This window comes from Heptranchias perlo, chromosome 5 (assembly GCF_035084215.1).
Source record: "Heptranchias perlo isolate sHepPer1 chromosome 5, sHepPer1.hap1, whole genome shotgun sequence".
Lineage (NCBI taxonomy): Eukaryota > Metazoa > Chordata > Chondrichthyes > Hexanchiformes > Hexanchidae > Heptranchias > Heptranchias perlo.
The window spans coordinates 90090871-90116604 of NC_090329.1; the positions used below are offsets into that span (position 1 = coordinate 90090871).

The 25734-nt window shown below is 42.5% G+C and overlaps 1 protein-coding gene across 3 annotated transcripts in view; it reads left to right on the forward strand.

The window, feature by feature from the left end:
* The window catches only part of me1 (malic enzyme 1, NADP(+)-dependent, cytosolic), a 409773-nt gene that overhangs the window by 373155 nt on the left and 10884 nt on the right, over positions 1–25734 (forward strand). For 2 of the 3 annotated variants that reach the window (XM_067984785.1, XM_067984786.1), the window contains exon 12: positions 9707–9880. The exons of the other annotated variant lie outside the window; for it this stretch is intronic. In XM_067984785.1, coding sequence (XP_067840886.1) covers positions 9707–9880 — 174 coding nt within the window. The remainder of the gene's footprint in view (positions 1–9706; positions 9881–25734) is intronic. 3 annotated transcript variants of the gene reach the window in all.

Sequence of the window (25734 nt, forward strand, 5' to 3'; positions counted from 1 at the left end):
AATCAAAAGACGCTCACGTATTTTCCTTTTCATCTGACTATTTTGCTAACAAACTCACAAAGGTTAGAGTACACATGCGTACACCGTGAGATATGAGTATTGCGATCACATGCCATACGATGGTGTTTGTTGTTTTTTTATTTTAAGCTCCCTTTACTCTGCTTAAACAAAGTACCTCAGCCTAAACCTCAGAAGGTCTTGGCTATGCTGTGCCTGACCCGGGAGTGCTTGATATTGAAAGTGGATGTCTGAAATGGTAAGAGCTTTCTTCCCCCCCAACACTAACATCCTTTTATTTTGATAAAAAAAGTAATAATTTTCTGTAATTTATGGAGCTATAGACTTGACACGAGCCTGTGGTTCAACGGCCCAGTTGTGTTGACTACTTATTCTGCTGATTTTCATCTGAGTTTTTCCAGCTGTTTCAACAGTTCTAGCTCTAGAATTTGTTCCCTAAATCTCTACCTCCTTTAAGGCCCTCCTTTAGGTCACCCATTCTCATAACTCCATTTTTTGTTTTATAGGGGTAGTTTTAACCCCCCCAGGATGAGTAGGGTGGCAGGGAGGTGTTAAAATTTCAAAAATGGGCACCCCGACCCCAACCCCCCTCCAACTTCCAGTTTCAACGGGTGCCGAACCCGCTTTCCGGAGGCGAGTCCCTAATGTGAATATTTTAATGAGACTGCTTGTCTCAAATTTTACCTGTGGTTCAGATTTAACATTGGCCAGCCGGGTTACCCAGGCCTCGGGAAACCTGGCAGCTGAAGGGAGGCAAGAACGGTTAGATCTAACAGATAAATGCCTTTACAGCACTGCTTGTGGGCCAGGAGGTGCAGGAGTGCTTTCCTCCCATCCCATCAAGCACGCCTATTAACCTCCTTGTGATCGGACACCCCTCCTCTCCAACTCCTCCCCCCCCCCCCCCCTCCTCGTAAATATCAGGGCCTATATCTCTGTGCAACACTGAGACCTTCCTCTACATTAAAGGCACTATGATTGCTACCTCTAGACTCAACTACCATCTTCCACCCTCCATAAACTTGTGCTTGTCCAAAACTCTGCTGCCCATATCCTAACTCGCACCAAGTCCTGTTCACCCCTCACCCCTGTGCTCACTGACCTATATTGGCTCCCTGTCCAGGAATGCCTTGATTTTTAAAAATCTCATCCTTGTTTTCAATTCCCTCTGTGGCCTCACCCCTCCCTTTCTCTGTAACCTCTAGCCCTACAACCCTCCAAGATCTCTGCGCTCCACCAATTCTTGCCTCTCGCGCATTCCTGATTTTAATCGCTTCAGCCTTCTAGGCCTTAAGCTTTAGAATTTCCTCCCTAAACCCCTCCGTGCCTCTACCTCTCCTCCTTTTAAGATGCTCCTTAAAACCTGTCCTGTCCGGCCTCCCATCTTCCACCCTCCATAAACTTGTGCTTGTCCAAAACTCTGCTGGGGCAAGAATGTAGGTTTTGATCACCTGTCCTAATATCTTATGTGGCTCGGTGTCAAATTTTGTTTGATAACACTCCTGTGAAGCGCCTTGGGACGTTTTACTACGTTAAAGATGTAATATAAATGTAAGTTGTTGTTGTATATAAATCCAACTTGTTTTAACTGCCACAGTCCAAAAAATAACAAAATAATGCTAAAACTATTCCTTCATGCGTGTTACGTCCAAGTTGGGGAAATGATGCACCATGGTAGTCAACGTGTGCTAATTTATGTAGTTCTGCATTCTAGTGGGTGCCAAATCAAAAAAAAAACAGGCTAAGGTGGCAAGTTTATACTGGCACTGTGTAATCGGGCCAGACTATTAAGAGAAAGGGCTTGCATTTATATACTGCCTTTTAGGATGTCCCAAGATGCTTCACACCCAATGAATTACTATTGAAGTACAGTCATTGTTGTAATACCTACAAATGTGGCAGCCAATTTGTGCACTGCAAGTTCCCACATCCAGTAAATTTGATGAATCTGTGTTTGGTGGTCATGACTGGGGCAAGAATGTTGGGCAGAACGTAAAGAAAACTCCCTTGCCTTTTGTCAAAAACTTCCACGGAATCTTTTAGGTCCACCTAAACAGTTCATCCAAAACACGGTACCTCTGACCATGCTGCACTCCCTCAGTACTGCACTAGAGTGGGGCTTGAACCAAAGATTTTCTAATTGAGGTGAGAGTGGTACTAACTGAGCCAACATAAATTAATTATAATGAGAAGTCTTCCAATGATGTCATCTGTTCTTTTTAGTGTTTGTGGCTCTACAATTCTGCCAATAAGGGAGCCAGATTTAGGAATGTACATTGGGTAGCAGACAAATGGATGTTAACCTCCCATGAGCAAATTATAGAAGCCCATCACTGTAAAAACACCTTTAGCCTGACACCAGAATGGGGCATGATTCTAGCCTAGAAATGATGCCACCAGTTTTCCTCCTTTCCTCTGGAGAGAGGGCACAACTCTGGATCCCACTGGCATGACTGGGTGTGGTTTATCCCTCTTTAGATGGGCAATGTTCAGATACACTCGTCCCCTGCCCCCCCCACCCCCAACATAGTTCAAAAGTTGTTTTGTTTTTTTTAAAAAATTATCCAATAATTTAAATTAAACACCATAAATAACACAGCAAAGATGTGAATTTAATCTTAAAAAGTTGCATTATCATGTCACTTGAATTAAGCGATTTTGAATTACGATAGATTGGAGAGTACAAAACCAATTATGTCTTCTGTCAAGGAGAGGTAAACAGAAATTACAGCTGTCTGCACAACATTTTCTCTGAAAATATTCCTGTAAAAAGAGGGAGAAGAAAAGCATGCAAAGCCTCCAGCTGCACTCAATCAAATTGGGTAATAAAAAGTTGGATTTTTAATTTGTTTTTATAGCAATAATTTGTCATTTTTGTAAAGATTTTTATGCTGGCTGCCATGGGATGGGGGGGGGGAGAAAAAAGGCTTATTTTCAATTTGTGTTCAACTGCTTCAACCTGACCTGCTATGAAAGGGCATACAATTGCAACTAATTTATCAAACTGATAGCAATTTTCCCAAGTGTAAATTCTAAACCTTTGCATTAAGCAGTTCACAGTCCTACTGAAAAGTGAATCGCATCTGCTGTTTCTGCACAGGAGATGCCTCGTGTTGTTCGATCGCAAACTATTTCAGAAAGCCATTTCTTTGGAGATGTCAGGGTAGATTTTTGTCTTCACCGCTTGGGCAGTAACCTGGCAGAGTGAAGTGGATCACCCATCCATTATAAAACCTGCCTGGTTTTCATTCCAATGAACTGAAAATGGGGCGGTTTCTACCATGGGCAGGTGATCGATCTGCTGCACTGACCTGGTAGGAAAGGACGTATAACTGGAACTAATTTATCAAACTGATGGCAATTTTCTCCAGACAGTGAAAATCTACCCAACATTGTTAGAAATGATATATCATAGTCATGAAAACAGCAAACAACTGCAAAATTCAACAATTACTCAGTGCACTGTAGTTTGGAAAAGAAAGGTTCCCTCAAGATTGGCTAGCTGATCACAATCGTGGTCATAAACTAGAGTGAAAATTTGGCATCAAAACCTTGGTTTAATTTTTCTGCATAAGAGGTTCCACTTTAGAGTTTAAGGAGATGGCCCTTAAATCCTTATTTTAATTGAAACCCACAAAAAGTTAATCAAAACCATAGATGGAAATGTTTTATATATTTTCTTAACTTTTCTTGAATTACACTCTGGTGTTAAACACGTGAGCTAAGAAATGCATGAATGTGGTTGGAACTTTGATCCAGAAGTTTATGTTGAGTTTGTAAAAGTCTGCCGAGTGCATGACACCTATTTATATAAAGATGGTGCACTGTAACAAATCTATTGCCAACGAGTTTTGGTAATAGGTTTGTGTATAGCTAGCTACTAGAATCAAAAAGGAGAGCTGAAGCGGAAACATAAATTCTATTTGTGTCAGAAATGTTTAGACATTGAACCATGAACGGAAATCAGAATTTTGCCTATTAAATATATTCAGTCTATTACACACATAGCAATGTTACAGGAACCCAAAATGTTTTGATTTTTGACATTCTCTGTGTTTCTAGAATTCTTAAAGGGAAATCACTGATGCTTCAGAAGGGAATTGACCCAGAAAATGACCTTTTCATAACCTGACATTTTTGAGCACACATTGGGCCCAGTCTTCCTCTCCTGATTTTTTTTTTAATTCGTTCATGGGATGTGGGCGTCGCTGGCGAGGCCGGCATTTATTGCCCATCCCTAATTGCCCTCGAGAAGGTGGTGGTGAGCCACTGCCTTGAACCGCTGCAGTCGGTGTGGTGAAGGTTCTCCCACAGTGCTGTTAGGAAGGGAGTTCCAAGATTTAGACCCAGCGACGGTGAAGGAACGGCGATAAATTTCCAAGTCGGGATGGTGTGTGACTTGGAGGGGAGCGTGCAGGTGGTGGTGTTCCCATGTATCTGCTGCTCCTGTCCTTCTAGGTGGTAGAGGTCGCAGGTTTGGGAGGTGCTGTTGAAGAAGCCTTGGCGAGTTGCTGCAGTGCATCCTGTGGATGGTACACACTGCAGCCACAGTGCGCCAGTGGTGAAGGGAGTGAATGTTTAGGGTGGTGGATGGGGTGCCAATCAAGCGGGCTGCTTTGTCCTGGATGGTGTCGAGCTTCTTGAGTGTTGTTGGAGCTGCACTCATCCAGGCAAGTGGAGAGTATTCCGTCACACTCCTGACTTGTGCCTTGTGGATGGTGGAAAGGCTTTGGGGAGTCAGGAGGTGAGTCACTCGCCGCAGAATACCCAGCCTCTGACCTGCTCTTGCAGCCACTGTATTTATATGGCTGGTCCAGTTAAGTTTCTGGTCAATGGTGACCCCCAGGATGTTGATGGGGGATTTAGTGATGGTAATGCCGTTGAATGTCAAGGGGAGGTGGTTAGACTCTCTCTTGCTGGAGATTGTCATTGCCTGGCACTTTTCTGGCGCGAATGTTACTTGCCACTTATGAGCCCAAGTCTGGATGTTGTCCAGGTCTTGCTGCATGCAGGCTCGGACTGCTTCGCTATTTGAGGGGTTGCGAATGGAACTGAACACTGTGCAATCATCAGCGAACACCCCATTTCTGACCTTATGATGGAGAGAAGGTCATTGATAAAGCAACTAAAGATGGTTGGGCCTAGGGCCTAGGACCCTGCCCTGGGGCTGAGATGATTGGCCTCCAACAACCACTACCATCTTCCTTTGTGCTAGGTATGAATCCAGCCACTGAAGAGTTTTCCCCCTGATTCCCATTGACTTCAATTTTACTAGGGCTCCTTGGTGCCACACTTGGTCAGATGCTGCCTTGATGTCAAGGGCAGTCACTCTCACCTCACCTCTGGAATTCAGCTCTTTTGTCCACGTTTGGACCAAGGCTGTGATGAGGTCTGGAGCAGAGTGGTCCTGGCGGAACTCAAACTGAGCATCAGTGAGCAGGTTATTGGTGAGTATTGGGCCTGCGGCAGGTGGTGAGCGAACCAACACGAGGGAAAAACTTACTTGACCTCATCCTCACCAATCTACCTGTCGCAAATGCATCTGTCCATGACAGTATTGGTAGGAGTGACCACCGCACAGTCGTCGTGGAGACTAAGTCCCGTCTTCGCACTGAGGACACCATCCAACGTGTTGTGTGGCACTACCACCGTGCTAAATGGGATAGATTCAGAACAGATCTCGCAGCTCAAAACTTGGGCATCCATGAGGCGCTGTGGGCCATCAGCAGCAGCAGAATTGTATTCTAGCGCAATCATCCCCATCCTCAATGATGGCGGAGTCCAGCACGTAAGTGCAAAAGACGAGGCTGAAGTGTTGAGTGGATGCTCCATCTTGGCCTCCCGATATCCCCACCATCACAGAAGCCAGGCTTCAGCCAATTCGATTCACTCCACTTGATACCAAGAAACGACTGAGTGCACTGGATACAGCAAAGGCTATGGGCCCCGACAACATCCTGGCTGTAGTGCTGAAGACTTGTGCTCCAGAACTAGCTGCACCTCTAGCCAAGCTGTTCCAATACAGATACAACACTGGCATCTACCAGACAATGTGGAAAATTGCCCAGGTGTGCCCTGTCCACAAAAAGCAGGACAAATCCAATCCGGCCAATTACCGCCCCATCAGTCTACTCTCAACCATCAGCAAAGTGATGGAAGGTGTCGTCGACAGTGCTATCAAGCGGCACTTACCAATAACCTCACCAATGCTCAGTTTGAGTTCCGCAAACGCTTCAGCCTTGTCTTTTGCACTCACGTGCTGGACTCCCATCATTGAGGATGGGGATGTTTTGCAGAGCCTCATCCTCCCGTTAGTTGTTTAATTGTCCACCACCATTCACGACTGGATGTGACAGGACTGCAGAGCTTTGATCTGATCTGTTGGTTGTGGAATTACTTAGCTCTGTCTATAGCATGTTGCTTCCGCTGTTTAGCATGCATGTAGTCCTGAGTTGTAGCTTCACCAGGTTGGCACCTCATTTTTAGGTATGCCTGGTGCTGCTCCTGGCATGCTCTTCTTCACTCCTCATTGAACCAGGGTTGATCCCCTGGCTTGTTGGTAATGGTGGAGTGAGGAATATGCCGGGTCATGAGGTTACAGATTGTGCTGGAATACAATTCTCCTGCTGCTGTTGGCCCACAGCGCCTCATGGATGCCCAGTTTTGAGCTGCTAGATCTGTTCTGAATCTATCCCATTTAGCACTGTGATAGTGCCACACAACACATTGGATGGTGTCCTCAGTGTGGAGACGGAACTTCGTCTCTACGAGCACTGTGGTGCGCTGGTCACTCCCACCAATACTGTCATGGACAGATGCATTTGTGACCGGTAGATTGGTGAGGACGAGGTCAAGTAAGTCTTTCCCTCGTGTTGGTTCGCTCACCACTTGCTGCAGGCCCAGTCTGGCAACTATATCCTTCAGGACTCTGCCAGCTTGGTCAGTGGTGGTGCTACCGAGCCACTCTTGGTGATAGACATTGAAGTCCCCGACCCAGAGTACATTCTGTGCCTTTGCTACCCTCAGTGCTTCCTCCAAGTGGTGTTCAACATGGAGGAGGACTGATTCATCAGCTGAGGGAGGGCGGTAGGTGGTAATCAGCAAGAGGTTTTCTTACCCATGTTTGACCTGATGCCATGAGATTTCATGGGGTTCAGAGTCAATGTTGAGGACTCCTAGGGCCACTCCCTCCTGACTGTATATCACTGTACCGCCTCCTCTGGTCGATCTGTCCTGCTGGTGGGACAGGACATACCCAGGGATGGTGATAGAAGAGTCTGGGACGTTGGCTGAAAGGTATGATTCTGAGAGTATGGCTATGTCAGGCTGTTGTTTGACTTGTCTGTGGGACAGCGCTCCCAATTTTGGCACAAGTCCCCAGATGTTAGTGAGTAGGACTTTGCAGGGTCGACTGGGCTTGGTTTGCCTTTGTCATGTGCGGTGCCTAGTGGTGCGATGCCGGGTGGTCCGTCCGGTTTTATTCATGACTTTTTCGCGAGATTTTACAACGGAGTGGCTTGCTCGGCCATTTCAGAGGGCAATTAAGAATCAACCGCATTGCTGTGGGTCTGGAGTCACATATAGGCCAGACCGGGTAAGGACGGCAGGTTTCCTTCCCTAAAGGACATTAGTGAACCAGATGGGTTTTCACGACAATCCGGTAGTTTCATGGCCACCATTACTGATTGTTTTTCCTTATTTTAAGATTAAGAATCTGTTAATTGCTAAGTATGTAAGTGCTTAAAATTAACCAGCATGCTTCATTTTTAATGTAAAATGCCACTGTTTTCTAGGGAGCATGTTAGTTCCCAGACTGCTAGAAATGCACCAGAGATTTTGTGCTTCAACATTTGCACTCCCCCCTCAAGCTTTCAGGTCTTTGTTTTATTTCCTCCAGTACAAATGAAGCAATGTTGCATAGACTACAATTTAAGTTACAAAGCCTATATAACTACATATTTACATGTCAGGACCACTCTGGAGTTGCCAGCTTTTTGCGGGAAGTATCAGGTTTTTTTGAACCTGTTGGTCAAATTCTGCTAGTTTTCTAGGTTGTCATCTATGCATTAAGCTGTAGCATGAAGGGGTGTCACTTAAAAAGTGCACCAACCTTGTAGAGCTATAGGGGGAAGAAAAAGGTTATGTTGACCTGTAAAGAGAAAGCAATATTGTATCTTCATAGGAACATTTATTCAGCTGAATATTCAGTTGCTTATTTTAAATGAGACATTTATGTGATGGAAGAATTTATTTTAAGTGTGACTGAAATCTTTCACGTTTTTCTACTTCTGAGCAGCAGAACCAATATTTTCTATCACAGCAAATAGATTTCCTCTTGGTAAAATAAGTCACCTGAACATGCAGGACATATTTTACTCTGTGAATGTTGATGGAAAAGTTAGCATGAGTATTCAGTGAGGATACATGTTTTATACTTGTGATAATTGTTTTGCTAACATTAATGAATGAAGGAAAATATACCTCATGATGCCTGGAATTTAGTGACCGATATAATTTAGTTAAACTGGGACTACTGCGTACCTCTGTATTGGGTTACAAGCACCATTTTAAATCAATGAACCATAAAAGCTGAGAGCCCTTTGGAGCCCTGTTTTTGAAGACTGAAACATTGTACTAGTATGGTCGATGCCCTTTGCAACTTGTGTGGGATGCTATGGAACTTTTTGTTCTGCTAGAATGTAACTTATGTAAACTTTGTTTTAGAATTAAAAGCTGTGCATTAGATGCACTTCTGCATGCTGAGAGAGTCTGAATGACTGACTCTGGTTTTGTGCCCATGCCAGAACCTAGTGTGGGCTGCTTGCAATGCCTGCTGTTGCAGAGTGTTTGAGTCTATACAGGGATTGGAATGTTTGTGGTTTCAGCAGACTGAGTTGTAAGTAATCCATGATGTATATCTGCTGTCTCTACATTAATTTCCTTGACAACAGCCTTTGAAGACTATTGCACTGAAATTTGAGGCTAGAGAGAGTGGAAAGCCCCAATATTTGGGTTAGACCTCAGTTATGCTGCAATCTCTGCCCTATTTGCCCTTTAAATTCTGGCAGGGAGGCAGTGGGTGGAATTTTCAGCCAGCTTCTACTCCCCCCCCCCCCCCCCCCCCCCCCAAACATCAGGTGGGAATGCTTGGGGGAGTTTCTGGGCTATCCTGGGAATTGCACCCTCCATAAACATCAGTTGAGTTCATGCCAGTCAAGAACTGGTATGAATCCCTCTGAAGACGTTGAGCGACCCCAAACCTTCACTAACGAAAGGTAATTGGACCTCTCTTGAGATCGATGACCTCCCCCAAGACACCAGCTTGCTCCATTAGAAGCAGACGATCAGAAAAGGAAAATTTTCTTTGGGGCCTCCTTGGACCTTCTGTCTGCTGTAGAAGCTATAAGGCACCATGCTGACATTCCAGCTGGAGGTCTGGGCACCTTTGCAGATGCGAAGCACCCCCCCACCCCGACTATGCAAATGACTCCGTCCGGGTATTTGGGATGGGGTCACTGGTTTGGTACTCAAGCGGTTGCCACGCTTGCTGGCAGAGTGGACCCTCAAATTTTGCAGCCTAGATGTCAAAGAAAAAGTCAGACAATTATTCATCTGAAAAGCAAATGTGATCCAGCCCCTCGCATTTAATTTCTAAACAATTTTTTTCTCTTCCCGTTTTCTGTTACAGGGCCGAGCTATATTTGCAAGTGGAAGTCCATTTGACCCAGTTACTCTTGCAGATGGACATGTGTTATATCCAGGCCAGGGTAACAATGCCTATGTTTTCCCAGGAGTTGCACTTGGGGTCATAGCCTGTGGTGTGAGACACATCCAAGATGAAATTTTTCTTATTGCAGCAGAGGTAATGTGTATGTTCATAATTGAGATTTCCCATGGTCCGGCTGTTTATAGAGCTTGACATCAGTGCTGTGGAGATGCCAAAATAATTAATGAGAAAAGGTGGTTGGTTTGTTGCATGTACACATTATCTCCATACAGCATGTTTGTACTTTATCCCATTATTGTAGAACACTTTTTTAATGAGCTGCATTCCTTAATTTGAATAAGTGTAATAATATTACAATATACCTCAATGCAGCTTTCCCATGTATTTTACATAGGCCTCCTTAATTTCAAATAGTGTAGCATTTCTAATTAAAACCTTAAGGCCATATTTTGAATATGGAATCAGCAGACTAGAACTGTATGTTTCCAAGCCAACTGCAACTTGATTTTTTTTCTATTGCATGACACGTGGTATAGCGACAAAATTGATGGGTTCTCTACTGCATCTGGCACTCTGGCTGACCCAGAGCTTTATTCCAAGTGGAATAAGAGTACATGAGAAAATAATTTCAGCTGGAAGATAAAGTGGGTAGTGCAGTGTTTTATTACTTCATCCCTTTTTCAGATCACAGTGTGATTGTTTACAATTTGTGTCCATTAAGAACAAATTGTAATACTTGTGACTCAAAACACAGTAATATCAGTTTTGCATTTTTCTTTCCAATTTGAAGCAACTTGGATTATATAAGACAGTATTCACTCCCACTATACATACACACACACACACACACACACATAGTAATGTTGTCACTTAGATTTTTTTTGTCAGTGCCTGTGTACAGATAGCACAGTGCAATATTTGAATTGCTTCACTAAGGCCAGCTGCTTCCAAAAAAAGCATAGAGCTAATTCTACACAAACAATACACCGTGGCATGGTTCCACAGTAAATTTTGAAAATTTCCCCTGATGTTTGGTTAAAAGTAGTGTGAGTTCAATATTTCCAAAGCTGGGGTTCGACAATAGGGTGTCGGTATTCCCAGCCACCAGGATAATGTGACCATTTGGAGAGTTTGGTGGGACAGACTTCAATATACTGCTCATCTTCGCGTGTTGTCTATTTTATTTTGTCTGTTTTATTTATGTGCCTGTTATTAGCACTGCTTCCTTTGATGCTCCCAGGCAGAGAAACTGGGGAATGCAATTTGGGAAGGGGTTGCCCAGTTTACATAGTCTAGGTTTAAACATCTAATAACATTCCTAACTTTCTCTTAGGAGAAGAGTGAGGGGGAGTAGCACTGATAACATGGGGTGGATGGGAGAGAGGCATGTGCTTTAGGGAGGAAGGGGAATATACACCGGAGGGAAGGGCAACAGAGGGGACTGGAACAGCCAGGAAGGAAAAATAATAGTAAATGCAGTTGTTTTATTGCTTTGAATTTTTCCAATCATTTAAATGCCAGGAGTTGAGAAACCACCTCTTGTTACAGATTATATACATTTGAAGTCTTGCACATGAGTGCTTGGATTGAATCTAGTATCTGTGATTGGGGACGCAGAGAATAGTTGCAGATCCTATATTTGGCACAAGATGTGCACTTTGAGACACAGGAGAGCAGGATGCTGCTGTAACAAGAGATTGTTTCAGAAACCTAGAATGTAATTTGTGAAATCTGAAATAGTAAATAATTGCATTTGCTAATTAAGCTGTGTCAGGTGAAGCAGATATCATGCATGCCAACCATTAGTGTTTGGTTCATATTTGTATTTGAAAATCAACATGAATTGGCCTTCCCCGACTCACCCCTAGATCCACTTTAGGTCTTACTGCTGCTGCAAAAGTGATTAAATACTGTGGGTGGGAATTCCCACAAGATTAGGAATTCCCGCCTAGAGTATGCAGCCACGTTTAATCATTTAACCATTCACAGCAACAGCAGTGACTGGACTGTGTATTTTATTGCATTATAGAGCATACTCAATGTAACAATATTTTTTAAAAAGGGAAATTGCCAGGTAAGTAAAATGCCTTTTTGTTGGTATTGTTCCTGAGGTGACTTTTTTTGCTGTGAGAGGTGGAAGAACCTGGGATTAGTACTGGGGATGAGCGGAGAGGAAGAGAGTGGAAAGGAGACTGCCAGCATGACTGGCCAGGAAGAGGGATGGGAAGGGGAGGAAAGGAGAGTGCCAGCATGGAATGGCAGGAGATTGGGTGTCTACAGCTTGAGGTACAAGTCTGCATCCCGTTGTACTTTGTGTAATTACTAGTTTTTGAGTTGTCAGGTTTTTGGTATTTTTTTAAGCTTTTGAGCCATGTTTGTTAGTTTTCTAAGTTGGTGTGTATGTACACATGATTTGGAGCAATTGTATGAAGTTAAAATGATTGGCAGTTCCTAATAGCAATCTATTGTGAATATATGATGAATTAACATATGTATTTGTGCAAATGTCATTAAACTGTATATTTTTCAATATAAGCCTCAGGTGGTACATTATGCAGCTCTGGGTCACTTGATCTGACCTGAAACTCCAATTCTGAGCCAATTTGTCTCAATAGATTCACTAACAATCATCTATTCGCACGTAAAGATAATTCCTCACCCATCCCCCTGTTGTACTCTGTCTGTTTATGTCTATAATTATATTATTGAATAGCCTGATATCTTAAAGGAACTCATCACCTAGCAACTTTAATACCCTTTTACCAGTTAAATGATCATCACCTTTCATTTGCTTTTGATGCCATGCCAGACTTGAGCTCACCATAAACTACAACATGAGGCTGGACAAGGCACTGGATTTTTTAATGTCAAAATGATGTTATTGAAAAGTAATAAGAATCAGCTGTTATAAACAGTTTCAGTATAAAGGAGCTCTGATGATATTTGGAAACTATTCAGACAATTTACAGTAGCATTCGGACCCCTTAATTATTTGCAACAAGGTAGGAACATGTTTTGAAAGCAACCCTTTGGATTATTTTTGTAGTTGAGGTAAGAACTGACTTAGAGGGACAGACCACAGTTTTGCCTAAAGTCAAAATACCATAGACTTGATTAGATAAGTGGAAGTCAAAAACAGGCCTGAACACTCTTGGTTTTTGCCTCAATTGTTGATTCTCAATGCAAACTGAAAAAACACTTGACTCAAATGCAGCCAGTAAATCGGAGCTGAAGTTCCAGTCAACCCTAATCGGGGTTGGGTTTAAATATTGTATGCAGTCGTACTGTATTTTTACATTAGTTAAGCATCGATACTGATTCTAATGTACATCGACAACAATACTTTTGTTTCTGGTTGTTTGCATTAGTTACATTTGTGTAAAATACTTGATTGAAGAATCCTGAGCTGGGCGTATGTTTCCTGTTCACCAGCTGATATTGCAGTCTATGGTTTCTATGTATGCACCTATCTGTCCATCTGCTCCCCCCTCTCTCAAATTAACAATGTTTAGACCTTGTGAATGCAGGGTGTTTATTTTTTGAGTGAATTCAGTTAAAGAATTGGGTGAAATTTGTTGCGAGCAAGTATGTGCTTTTGGACAAAGGTAAAATTAAATATTTGTAACCTGAAAACTTGAGTTTATTCAGCAAAACAATTTTGGAAGGGTTAACAATACTTTTAAGTAAATAATAAATTCGTACTCCTATCTTCATGAAGTATGTTAAAAGGAGTTGGCATCTATCATTAGCTGCCCCCTGAGCACCCCTTCCCCATGAACCTTTGTTCAGCCATCTGTATGTGATGCAAGAGATTGGAACATAGGAACAGGAGTAGACCATTCAGCCCCTCAAGCCTATTCCGCCATTCAATGAGATCATGGCTGATCTGTATCCTAACTCCATTTACCCGCCTTGGCTCCACAGCCCTTGATACCCTCGGCTAACAAAAATCTATCTATCTCAGATTTAAAATTATTAATTGAGATAGCATCTACTGCTTTCTGTGGGAGAGTTTCACACTTCTACCACCCTTTGTGTGAATTAATGTTTCCTAACTTCTCTCCTGAATGGCCTGGCTCTGGTTTTAAGGTTATGTCCCCTTGTCCTAGACTCCCCACCAGTGGATAAAGTTTCTCTATCTACCCTATCAATTCATCCTAGCAATGTGGTTGATTCTTAACTGCCCTCTGAAATGGCCTAACAAACCACTCCGTTCAAGATGGCGGCTCACTACCACCTTCTCAAGGGCAATTAGGAATGGACAATAAATGCTGGCCTTGCCAGCAACGCCCTTATCTCATGAATGATTTTTTTTTTTTAAATTCCATTCAAAATCCCCAAAACATCAATCAAATCACCTCTTCTATATTCTAGGCAATAGAAGCCTAGTTTATATTATCTGTCCTCAAAATTTAACCTTTGGAGCCCTGCTAACATTCTGGTGAATCTGCACTGTACTCCTTCCAAGGCCAAGATATCCTTTCTAAGGTGCAGTGCCCAGAACTGTACACAGTACTCCAGATGTGGTCTAACTGGGGTGAAGGTGCCCATTTTGTCAATACTGCCTCTTGGTTCAAAGAAAAATAAAGTTCTCCTTTTGGCAAACAGAGAAAGCAATTACATGCATCACACCAGAACTGAAGTATGTCAAAATTCCAGGTTTTAGTTGAATTTCACAACTCATCTTTAGATTGGGTAATTTTTTGGATTCAATTGAGTTTAACCCTAAAGTCAGAAGACTCAACATTGGAGCCTGCAAGTAGGGCTGTCGCAAGTAATTCAAAACTTTGAAACTCTGCATTCTAACAAAGAAAGAAAGCAAGCAGCAGCACAGTAGGTATAATTAATTGTTTTTAGAATCAAAGGCAATGCATATTTTAAGTGCTGAGCAATTATCACATTTTTCATATTTGTGTAATTTGTATGTTGTGACTTCACACAAAGATGTATTGGGTACACAGGACATCTTTCTATATATCTATCTGCAATTTATATTAAAACAAACTTTGCTTGTACTTCTGTACATCACACTTCATGTACCCAATACCTGAGCCATGGAGGGCCACGATATTCCAGGGTATTGTTGATTAATCATGCAGCCTAGCTCAAAGCAGGAATCTGGAGAGCTAGACCCTCACTGGGAGTTGGGATTCTTCCCATTTGGTGCCAGATAACTCTGCAACCCGATGTCTGAATGGATGGAATGGTCCAGGCTGTGTGATTTTAGCTGCTTAAACCCCAGCAGTGATCCTGCACACACTTCAGGGTCCTTAAGTCTTGGCTGTTGCCAAGCTAAGCTTTCTAAACTTGGATAAGTGTGTTGTGTCCTTACAGGGAGAAAGTGTGCATTTCATATTGAGTGAACAGAAACTCCACTCATGTGGACTTGGCAATTTTGGAGAAAGGAGCTGCTGCTTTGCCAGTGGCTGTCAAAATTCACTATAGCCCTTTAACTTCTTTGTCACTGACTCCTTCCAGTCTGCTACAGATGACATCATCCACATCTCCCAGTCTGCAGTGCTCAGCTGCATTAAGCAGGTCACTGATGGCCTGTTTGCCAAAGCTAACCAGTATGCCACCAACCTCATTCACCTCAAAACAGTCAAAAGGAGAGAGCTCAGGGATTTGCAGCAACGGTTGGCTTCCCTCACATCCCGGGCATCATTGACTATGTTGCCATCAGGACACCAGAACATCAGCCTGCAGCATTCATCAATCAAAAAGGCTGCCACTCCATTAACGTTTGGATAGTGTCCGATCACAGAAACAGGATCAAGCAAGTTTGTGCATAGTTCCCAAGTTGCTGTCATGATACATTATCCTCTAACAGTCCTCTGTTTGTGGGGTAGGCTTGATGGACCAGCTGGTCTTTCCCTGCCCGTCAATTTTGTATCCCTCCCATAAGCGACCCTCCCAGAAACATGGCAGGATTGCTGCTGGGGACAAGCCCCTGCACACATGGCTCATGACAAACCTCTGCAACTGCACCATTCCTGAACAACACAGGTATAATCAAAGCTAGGGGGCCACCAGTATCATTATTGAGCACACCATAGGGATGCTGGAGCAGAGGTTCAGATGCCTCAACTGACCTGGAGGCTCCCTATCTATGTCTTCTGTTCTATATTTGTCTAAGTGGGATTAGGTTGGGTGGCTCATTTTCGGCCGGCGTGGACGCGATGGGCTGAATGGCCTCCTTCTGTGCCGTAAATTTTCTATGATTCTATAATATGTCCCACTACAAGTCTCCTGCATCATAGTGGTATGCTGTATACTGCACAACCCTTGACCTTGTGGCTGATGAATACTGGGTGTTCAAGCCTGTGAAGGCCCGACTGTAGACTGTTGCACTTCAGCTACTGCCGTCTGGCCCAGCTAACTTGCTGGCATAATGGCGTGTATTGGTTTACGGGATGGCAAAGGAGCAAATGTGCTGACATCCTGAGAGGTGACAACATGTACTACTCCCATCGCGTCCCTGACACTCCCGTTGGGCTGGGGTTCGTCACTTCCGCTGATCTGCGGGAGAGCAGGTTGCAGACATTGAGTGACTCCTTGAAAGATCTTATCTATTTGGTTCACCAATCTGTCCCAGATGGATATCTGTCTCTCCAAGATGCAGCCTAGAGCCTGCATGACAGATGTTTGAGCTTCCACTAAAGCTGTAAAGACTAGTGACACTGACTCTTTGTGGGGACCTGGCTGTGTGGATCTGGCTGCAGTGTCCCTGGAGGTGATCACACTCTCCCAGGTAGACTGCAGGGTGATGATGCCAGATGGCATCTCATGGCTGGAAGCGGATTCCTCCACACTTTCAGCGATAGTGTTGAAACACTTTGGCAGCCCTTCTACTACCTCGTACTACTGCTTGTGTGAGACCAGCAGTTTTCTTTTCCTGGCTGAGCCCCCAAAGTCTTCATCCCATGCTCGTGGCTTTGCCTGGGCCACTAATCTCCAGGCCGCCTTGATCCACTTGACTGAGGGCTCTCGTCCTCTCCCTGGCATCGTGCACTAACTTGTCCTTCAGAAGGAGAGGGAGAGGGAGAGGGAGAGAGTTTGTGAATGCCTTGTTGAAAAGGTAAGTGGAGATGTCATAGAATCATAGAAATTTACGGCAGAGAAGGGGGCCAATCGGCCCATGAATAGGGATTGTGCATATAGTGCTTGTGTGGAGAGGTGGATAAGAAGCAAGGTGGAATGAGGATGGAGCGGTGATGAATGTAAAGCCAAGTGCATGGCACATGAAGTGAGGCAGGAGCGGTGGGAGCAGCTGGTGGTTGTGCAAAAGCTGAGAGAAGAGAATGGTGTTTGTGTGTGGTGTGAAGAGTGCAAAGAGAGAGTCCGTGTGTTTGGAATGAGAAAGAAGTGTTGTAGTGTGCCCTTATGATTGTATGCTGAAGGATAGGATGGAGGGAAGGGAATTGTTGAAAGTGATGAGGAAGGGATGAAAGGAGTGCTATCAGGTGTTGAGAGAGGTGGAGAGATGAAAAGCTGTACTCACCCTTGTTGCTCTTGAGAGGTCATTAAATCTTTTCCTACACTGAAGTCAGGTCCTGGCAGTGCTGCTGGTGACCTTGACCCTGTCAGCCACCTCTGTCCAGGCCTGCTGGATGGTAGCCCTGGGGATGCTCCTGCGGTTGCTGGGAAACAGTACCTCCCACCTTGTCCCGACTTCCTTCACCAGAACCTACAGGTAGGCATCAGAAAACTTGGGGGCAACCCTCCGTCATTTGGAACAGTCCAGTGGTAAGATATTTATTCATACTGTGGCGTAAGTTAATGGGATGTAATTGTATGGATAACCTTTTTAATGCTGATTGTGGAAAGGTTAAGATGTACCAAATAGACTCAAGACCAGATTTTAATCCTGCTTGTCCAATGGGAGTTGGGCAGGCGAGGGGTTAAAATGGTCAGGTGTTAATCGTTGCATTCCCGACGCATTCGTGCCTGCCGCCATTTTAATCTTCAGGTTTTCGGCAGCATTGAGGTTGTCTGCCACAGGCAGACGGGGGCCTCTAATATTGAAATGTTAGGGGACTGATGAAATCATTTGGATCCTGACGTAATTTTAACTGCTGATCGCAGCAGTGATGCTCAGTCCCGCCAGTAAAACCTGGCGACCGGCAGATTTTAAGCCTTTTCGAAGTTTCAGAAATTTGCAGATTGGCTCCCCTGATGGCGCAGCAGATTAAGCCAGTGATTTGCTAGATGTCAGATGCTTTCACTGCTGGAGTCAGCAATATAACTTGTATCTGCTTGTGACTCTAAACAGGACCCAGTTTCAAACCAGTATTGCAATGACACTCTGGCTCTGAAATTTCAGTGGTGGTGGTGGTGGGTGGATGGATTTGACTTGTCTGCCCTTAAACGCCAGTAAGAGACTGGCAGAACCTGCAGGGAAATGGCTGAAAATGGCTTTTTACACTAGGGGTTTTGCCAGGGTCATGCTGAGACTGGTAGGGTGCCTAAGTAAAATAGGGTGTTCAGCAAATGTGTGTATTTTCATTGTTTTTATATATATATAATATATATATATATATATATATAATTGGGGAAAAAAATTGTGGGAGAATTCAAATTGGTGATACTGGAGTTAAGCCTGCAGATAATTGCTGTTATAGAATGGTCAGGAAAAGTTATGGCCAAAAATATCCATACTTGATGCAGTCTGTTTAAAATATGGTATGAAAATAAGCCTGATAATAGTTGCTTTCATACTGTGTATAAATCATAGCTCAATGACTCTAGGTATACATTATAGACCATAACATCAATAGATTTATTGACCCAATATTTTTGCAGTTGTAGCCTTATATTTTTCAATTCCCAGTGATCACAGTAAATGTGCACGTATACATCCTCGCAGATGGCTGCACTGAAGAACTGAGTCTAGCCTCTTGCAGTCGCTCTAGAATTAAACGTTTTCACATGTCTGAGCGAAAAATAATGATTGGCTCACATAACCATGCTAATTGGTTCACGTTTAGTCATATGGATATTTGAGCAAAGACCAGTTCCATTCACTAAACACATAGGCAAAGCTATCAATCAATAACCAGCAATGAGCACAAAATTGGTAATGGCTATTTTATCTTCAAAGGTACTGTTAATGAACCAGCAAATACCACAAATCAAATCACTCAAACAATTTTTAATCTAACTTTTGGTGGCCGTGTTGCTTTTCAAACCCCGACTTTTACATCTAAATATTTCATTTATAACACAAAAAACACAAATCGCTAAACTTACAAATAAACCTACTTAAAAATCTTTGATGCCTTTCCTCTTCGCTACCAGCGCCCTTTCCCTGTATTCCAGCGCCTCCACCGTTTACCTTGGGTGCTCTCAGATCCCAAATCTGCCCCACCTCCCGAGCGGTGAGTCCCCAATCCCCTGACTGCGGTCAGATCCGGGCTCCCAGACTGTGCTCAAAACCCCAGCCTGAGCACAGACCGTCACTCCATTCCAGCCCCTCTTGTTCTGCTGCCTCCACCCCAGCCTAAACCTCCAAGCCCCAGCAAGTGAGATTGTCTCTCGCCACTATTGTCACACCAGCTGTTACGCCACCTTTTCCTATCCCAAGATCCCTTCCAATATTTGAACTGCTATCTGTTGTCTGCCATCCTGATCCATACCCTGGGCTTTAACAAAGTTAAGACATAGAAATTAAGTAAAGGAACATGCAGAGACATTGGAGTTAGAAGAGAGAAGATACTTACAGAAATCTTAAGAGAAAGAGTGAGAAAAATGTTTGGAGAAGCGGAACGAGATACGGAGCATCTCAGTACCACAGTGGAGTGTCAACCTAGATTATGGCAGAGGTCGAAGGGTTTCTACAATGTGTCCAAGGTTGCCTTCTAGATGAATAGGTTTTTGATCCAACAAGGAAGAAGGCAGTACTGGATCTGGTTATAGCAAATGAAGTTGGCAAGTAAATTATGTAAGGATAGCGGACCATCTAGAAAACAGTGACCATAACATGGTGGTGGAGAAACTTTGAGACAATAATCTGGGACAAAATTAATTGGCACTTGCAAAAGTATGGGCAAATAAATGAAATTCAGTACGGATTTGTTAAAGGAAAATATTGTTTGACGAATTTGATTGAGTTCTTTGAAGTAATGGAGAGGGTTAATGTGTATATGGACTTCCAAAAGGCATTTGATAAAACACCACATAATGGACTAGTTAGCAAAATTAAAGCCCATGGAATTAAAGGGACATTAGCAGCATGGATACAAAATTGGCTAGGGGACTTCAGTTATGTGGAGAAACTGGGGTGGTTCTCCTTAGAACAAATAAAGTTAAGGGGAGATTTGATAGAGGTGTCCAAAATCATGAACGGTTTTGACAGAGTAAATAAGGAGAAAGAGTTTCCAGTGGCAGCAGGGTTGGTAACCAGAGGACACAGATTTAAGGTGATCGACAAAAGAGCCAGAGGCAACGTGAGGAAACATTTTTTTATTCAGCGAGTTATGATCTGGAATGTACTGCCTGAAAGGATGGTGGAAACAGATTCAACAGTAACTTTCAAAAGGGAATTGGTTAAATACTTGAAGGGAAAAATTTGCAGGGCTATGGGGAAGGAGCAGGGGAATGGGACTAAATGGTAGCTCTTTCAAAGAGCTGGCACAGGCCTGATGGGCCAAATGGCCGCCTCTTGTGCTGTACCTACTATATGATAAACTAATCAGGTTCATACAAAAATTGGGCGACTACTATGCTGGGTGAGAAGAGGTGTACCAGCTGAGGGTCCTGGCCTGGACATTCAGGAGGAGAGATCAGCCATAAGGTAACTGTGGCTAATTGACCATTGAAGAAGTTCCTACTGGGTTGCTAGCTGCAAACAAAGATGCTGGCCTGTGCCACATTTCTAGCCCCCTTCTAATGAGCACCCGTAATGTTAACGGGCACGTGCCATTGAGATGCAAATAAGGAGCTTTTCCCCGCAAAGTCCGGCGGTGTCAGAGATCTTTGATCTCTGAGTGTTCTTACTCACTATTCAATGTCCCAGTGGGCGCAATCTGGCACAATGCCAGCATGACTGATGCATGGATTGCCTCCCCCACAATATTTTTTTGTCCATAGATCGGTTGGTGTTATGTAATACATTGGTGTAGAGTTTCCGCTAGATTGCGGTGGTTTTATCAGCGCAATCCGGCCGAATCAGCAATGAAAGTAATAAATGGTTCAGTATAGTTTTTTTAAAATTCATTTTCAATTATTTAAAATCAGGTTAATCACAAGTGGAGGACCAGACACTCTTATTAAAAGTGCTTGTTTTTTGTGATCAGTCCATTTTCAGCTGTATTAATAAAACTGCACCAGGTTACCACTCTTGAATACATCAATGAATATTTTTTTATTGCAAAGAAAAAAGATCAATGATTACTGTCAGAGTGCACTGATTCATGGAAGATTTTATATTTGTGATTATGTGAATGTATTTTGGAGGAAACTCGAACTGTAACCTAGCCGGTGTAATTTTTGGGTGCAATTTGCGCTCAAAGCGCAAACTCTACCCCATTGTGTATTACATGGAACAGCCTACTGTTAATTCAAAATTGTTTTTTTGTGCTTAAAAAAAAATTCAGACCATCCAGTAATTTGAATTAAGAGACTTTGAATTAACAGGAGTAAACTGTATATTGATCCTTCTGTATAAATGTGTAGTTTCTGAATCGCCAGGAGCAAGACCATTGGAGATCTGCTAGTCTTTATTGCACTTATGCATAATTTTCAGCACAAATCAGTAATTTTAATTCGAGTCTGACAACTGAAGGCCTGTTAAAGCACTTGAGGGTTAGTTCTGGCCTAAATTGTTAGATTTCCAGTTCTGGTCCTAAGAGCAGCTACATATAGCCTGATTCAGCCTGCATGGGTACCTCTTTCATCATGTGCTCTTGGTGCAGAGGGATTTATGAATTTTGTTTAGTTTGGAATGATTTAATATCGTCGTATCAGGTTCCATATCTTATGTTGGTACTGCCAATGCTGAATGCTTTGTAATCACAGCTGTCATCATGTAGGAACTGTCAATGTATCATTTTTCCCTTTTATTGTTCTGGCTTGCATAGCCTCAGATTTATTTTGACTGTTATGAAAGTGTTTGTTAAAGAATGTTAAAAATGCTACTGTTAACAAATAGTAATAATGTAAGCAGAGAATTTAATTTTGACTAGAGGGCCTATTTGTGAATGCTGGCATGGAGCTTCATCCACTGGGAGAGCATCTTGGAAAAGTGTGGGTGTACTTCCCACGATTTTCTGTCCATTTAAAATGAATTAACAGAACATCTTGGGAAGTCCACCTGCATTCCCTGTGGACAAGGCTCCATGTTGGGTGCATGCATTCATAAAACTGGCCCTAATAAGTGCAAAATTAATGAGACTGAGAAGTTATTTGCTGATGAAAAAGACGATCACCAGCTGGTTTGGGTCGCTGGGAAGAGTGGTTCAAGCTGGGACACTGGGCTCATTTTAAGAAACAACTCGATGATGTAATGGGAAAATGGCTGGGTAGTTATTCTGGAAGGATGTGATCAAATTGGCTGAGGGCATTTTTCATCTGAATCTACCTTGTGATCAGAATTCCCCTGCCCAGAGTAGTGGATCTGTGGAGCAGACTTTCATTAAAAAGTGATTAACGCTCTGTTGGATAATTACCTTTTAAACTAAAAACAGCTTGATATCTGCTAAAGAAGAAAAATGAAAATGATGAGACTAAGGCCCTGAAAATCCTACAATTAGCGGGGGCGAGAAATGGACCCGAGCCCAATCACGTCGGATTCTGTCTCATTTTTACTGGCCTTTAAAATTCTGTCAACAGGATGTGTTGGGGTAGTTCCTGAGCCTCCCAAGGAAATTCTACCCTTTACTACAGAAATAGTTCAATTAAATGTAGTGTGGAATGCAAACCCCACAAAAATATTTCATTTCTACACTGTGGCCAGTGCAATATATGAAAAGATGGGCATGTTTCTTTCTATTGAGCCTATTACTATTGGCTCTTAAACTATTGAGTAAAAGTAATTGGTGCACAGACATCTCATTAATTTAGTAGTTATTCCATTAGGGGATATTCAAGATTGCACCCAGTTAAGTATCTCACCTCTAAAGAGAAATGAGAGTCTGCACAGATGAAATAATGGAGACTCTCAATTCCTCCCCTTCAAGATTTCTCTCCTTTTCCCCCCTCTGCTGAAGGTGGCGACTCATTCTGAGGGTACTCTTCCAGTAGTATCAACGGTTTTCTGTGATCTCACCCAAGCTGTCATTCCTGCTTGAGGTTAGATGCAAGTGTTGGCAGTTTATTCATCTGGGAATTACAGCTGAGTCTGACCCTATCCTCACCCACCATTCAAACGTGCGCACGTCCAGCAGATGGAGATTATTATACAGTAATCTGCACATGTAATGCTCCTCATTAAAACTAAATATATTTATGTGAAAAATGGTCTCCACGTGTTGTGAATACAGAATGGGAAACAATGCAAACCACAGGAGGGACCAAAATAATTAGACAATTTGAGCCTCAATTATGAGCCAATACAAAGTTTTATTTCATAAATGTAAAACAGAATCACTTCTCATTATTTTGTGTAACATTTTAAATATATTTCTCATTAAAAGTCTTGGTGACCTGTAATAGTTTTCCAGCTTCCCCTTTAAAATATACTGATGCACCAAATATACTTTATTGTACCAAATATTGGAAAAATAAATTGTGGTTGGAGGTAATTGGACTCAAAATTTCCTTAATAGTTCTCGCCTTCACTAATCTTCCAGTGGCTGGGTGGGCTGATAAATGGGTCAGCTCTACCGCCTCCGATGTGGTTGCCAATCAATGCTTACCCCTGGAGTGAAATGCCTGGCATTATAAAGAACCCTACCTAGAAAGCTGATGAAACAAATCCCACAAGTGGTTGGTTGATGGAAGTGAAACTAATATTGATGTAGCATTTTGAGACAGCTTGCAATCTTGAAGGATATCAGTTAATGCACATGGAACTGTGTTACAATACAAATTAACATATACATGCAATATTTATCTTTGCTATGAGTTGCAAATAGTGCTTCAGTTACTATTCCTAAAAAAAACATTTCAAATGACCTTTTTACTTTCTTAATTCATTATAATTCAATATAAAATTATATCGCTGGTTCTAGGCAGGTGTTTCCCTCCCTGCTGCAGCAGACCTATCCAGTTTTTGGATTATGGTATATTGTGCTACACAATGCCATAGTTGTTGTTAAGCAAGAAGCACAGCTGATTGATTATAAACTCTCACATGTTTCTTCTGAGATTTAACATTGTCCAGATATGTCCAATTTAATATTAGTACAGTCCAAATATGAAAAAGTGATTGCATTTATATTTCACCACCACCACAGTTGAGTCAGAGCAAGTTTAACTATTCAGTAATAAATGTATCATTTTCCAACTCTTTGTACACCGACTAAAACAGGCAGGGGTTCTGATTAATGAACAATACAGCTTGTGGTGTTATGGATTCTAATACTAAAAATTCCATGTAATTTAGTTTGTGATGAAATTTGGGATTATTTCCCACTTGGGGGTTTGCAAAAGCAGTACAGAAACATTTTTGTTAATGGCACTTTGGCATCAGTTGACTTTAACTAGAGTACAGAAGCATCTATCAACTCAATTATTTTGTAAAGGTATTGCACCATACTCTCAAACACTGAGTTGCCTTTTTAAAATATGAACCATGCAAATACAGACAAAAATATATTGTCTTGTTTTTATTCTTTTTGCAAAGTTTATTTTCTTGCATTGTGCTCTATTGAACTACATAATACCATAGTGAATATTACACAATTTTTATTATTCTATTGCTTAGAACAGTCTAGGATGTCCTGGCCTGACACTATACTTGCAGTCTAATTTAATAAGTTTTTTGAATTTATTTACATTGGAGAAACATTAACAAAACAGCTGGAACTCAGCAACTTTAAAGGACCAATGTTCCCTCAGCTGGGAGGGAGGACAGTTTAGGCTAAAGCTGCCATCAGTACTGACAGGAGATCTAAGTATAGAGACAGAGAAGAATCCCAGGGGGTAATTTTCACCTTCATTGCTTGAGCAGTAAACTAACGGAGTGGATTGCCTCCTATTATAGAGCCAGCTTGATTTTCATTCCCATTAAAATCAACAGACCAGCAATCTGCTCAGGCAGTTTATCGTCCAAGTGGTGCAGGTGAAAATTACCCCTTTCCCCAGTTTTTCTTTTCCTCCTCACCGTTTCTTTTTGGTTTCTGTGTACTTCTCCATCCAGCTGTCTAGTTGAACCAAACTGAAGCGAGTGTTTGAGTGATGGATGTGAGAATCCCTACGTGGTCAGTTTTTGGTAAAATATTAAGATGCCTACGTGGCAAAGAAGCAGAATGCAAAATGGTTAGAAAGGGTTAATTAGTTAGTAACTGAGATTGGTACAGGTGGCCTGGCCTCCTGCTGGGCCATATGTTTGCGTAGTCAGCAGGTTTGCATGGTCTTAGCAATGTAGAGTCTTTGATGTGATTCAAGGACTGGTCTGAATGTCTCCATGTTTATGGCAGATCAATATAGGTAACGAGCTTAGCCAAAGTTGAAAGACATTCCAAGTTGGGAGATAAGGAACAGAAGGAACAGGGAAGAACATTCCAGGTTGGAAGGTGAGGAAGTATCCCTTTTGATGTCTAACAGCAACATGGTCAGCACATGGGCGATCTAGGATTGGCCGGCAATAATGTAACCTCGCATGGCAACCTGTGCTCGGCTTATGATTGGTGTTGACTCTTGTGTTAATGTTCCAACCCCTATCGATCTGTATAAAGGTATGAGTTTTTGTCTTTGTCTTTGTCTCCTTATTCTGTTAGAATCGTTCGGATTCTCTCAGGTATCTGAATTGAAGCTACAGACTAAGACCTGCTATTAAAGTTGTGATGAACTTTAAAATGTATTCGACTTCAGTTTTTACTGAACCAGAC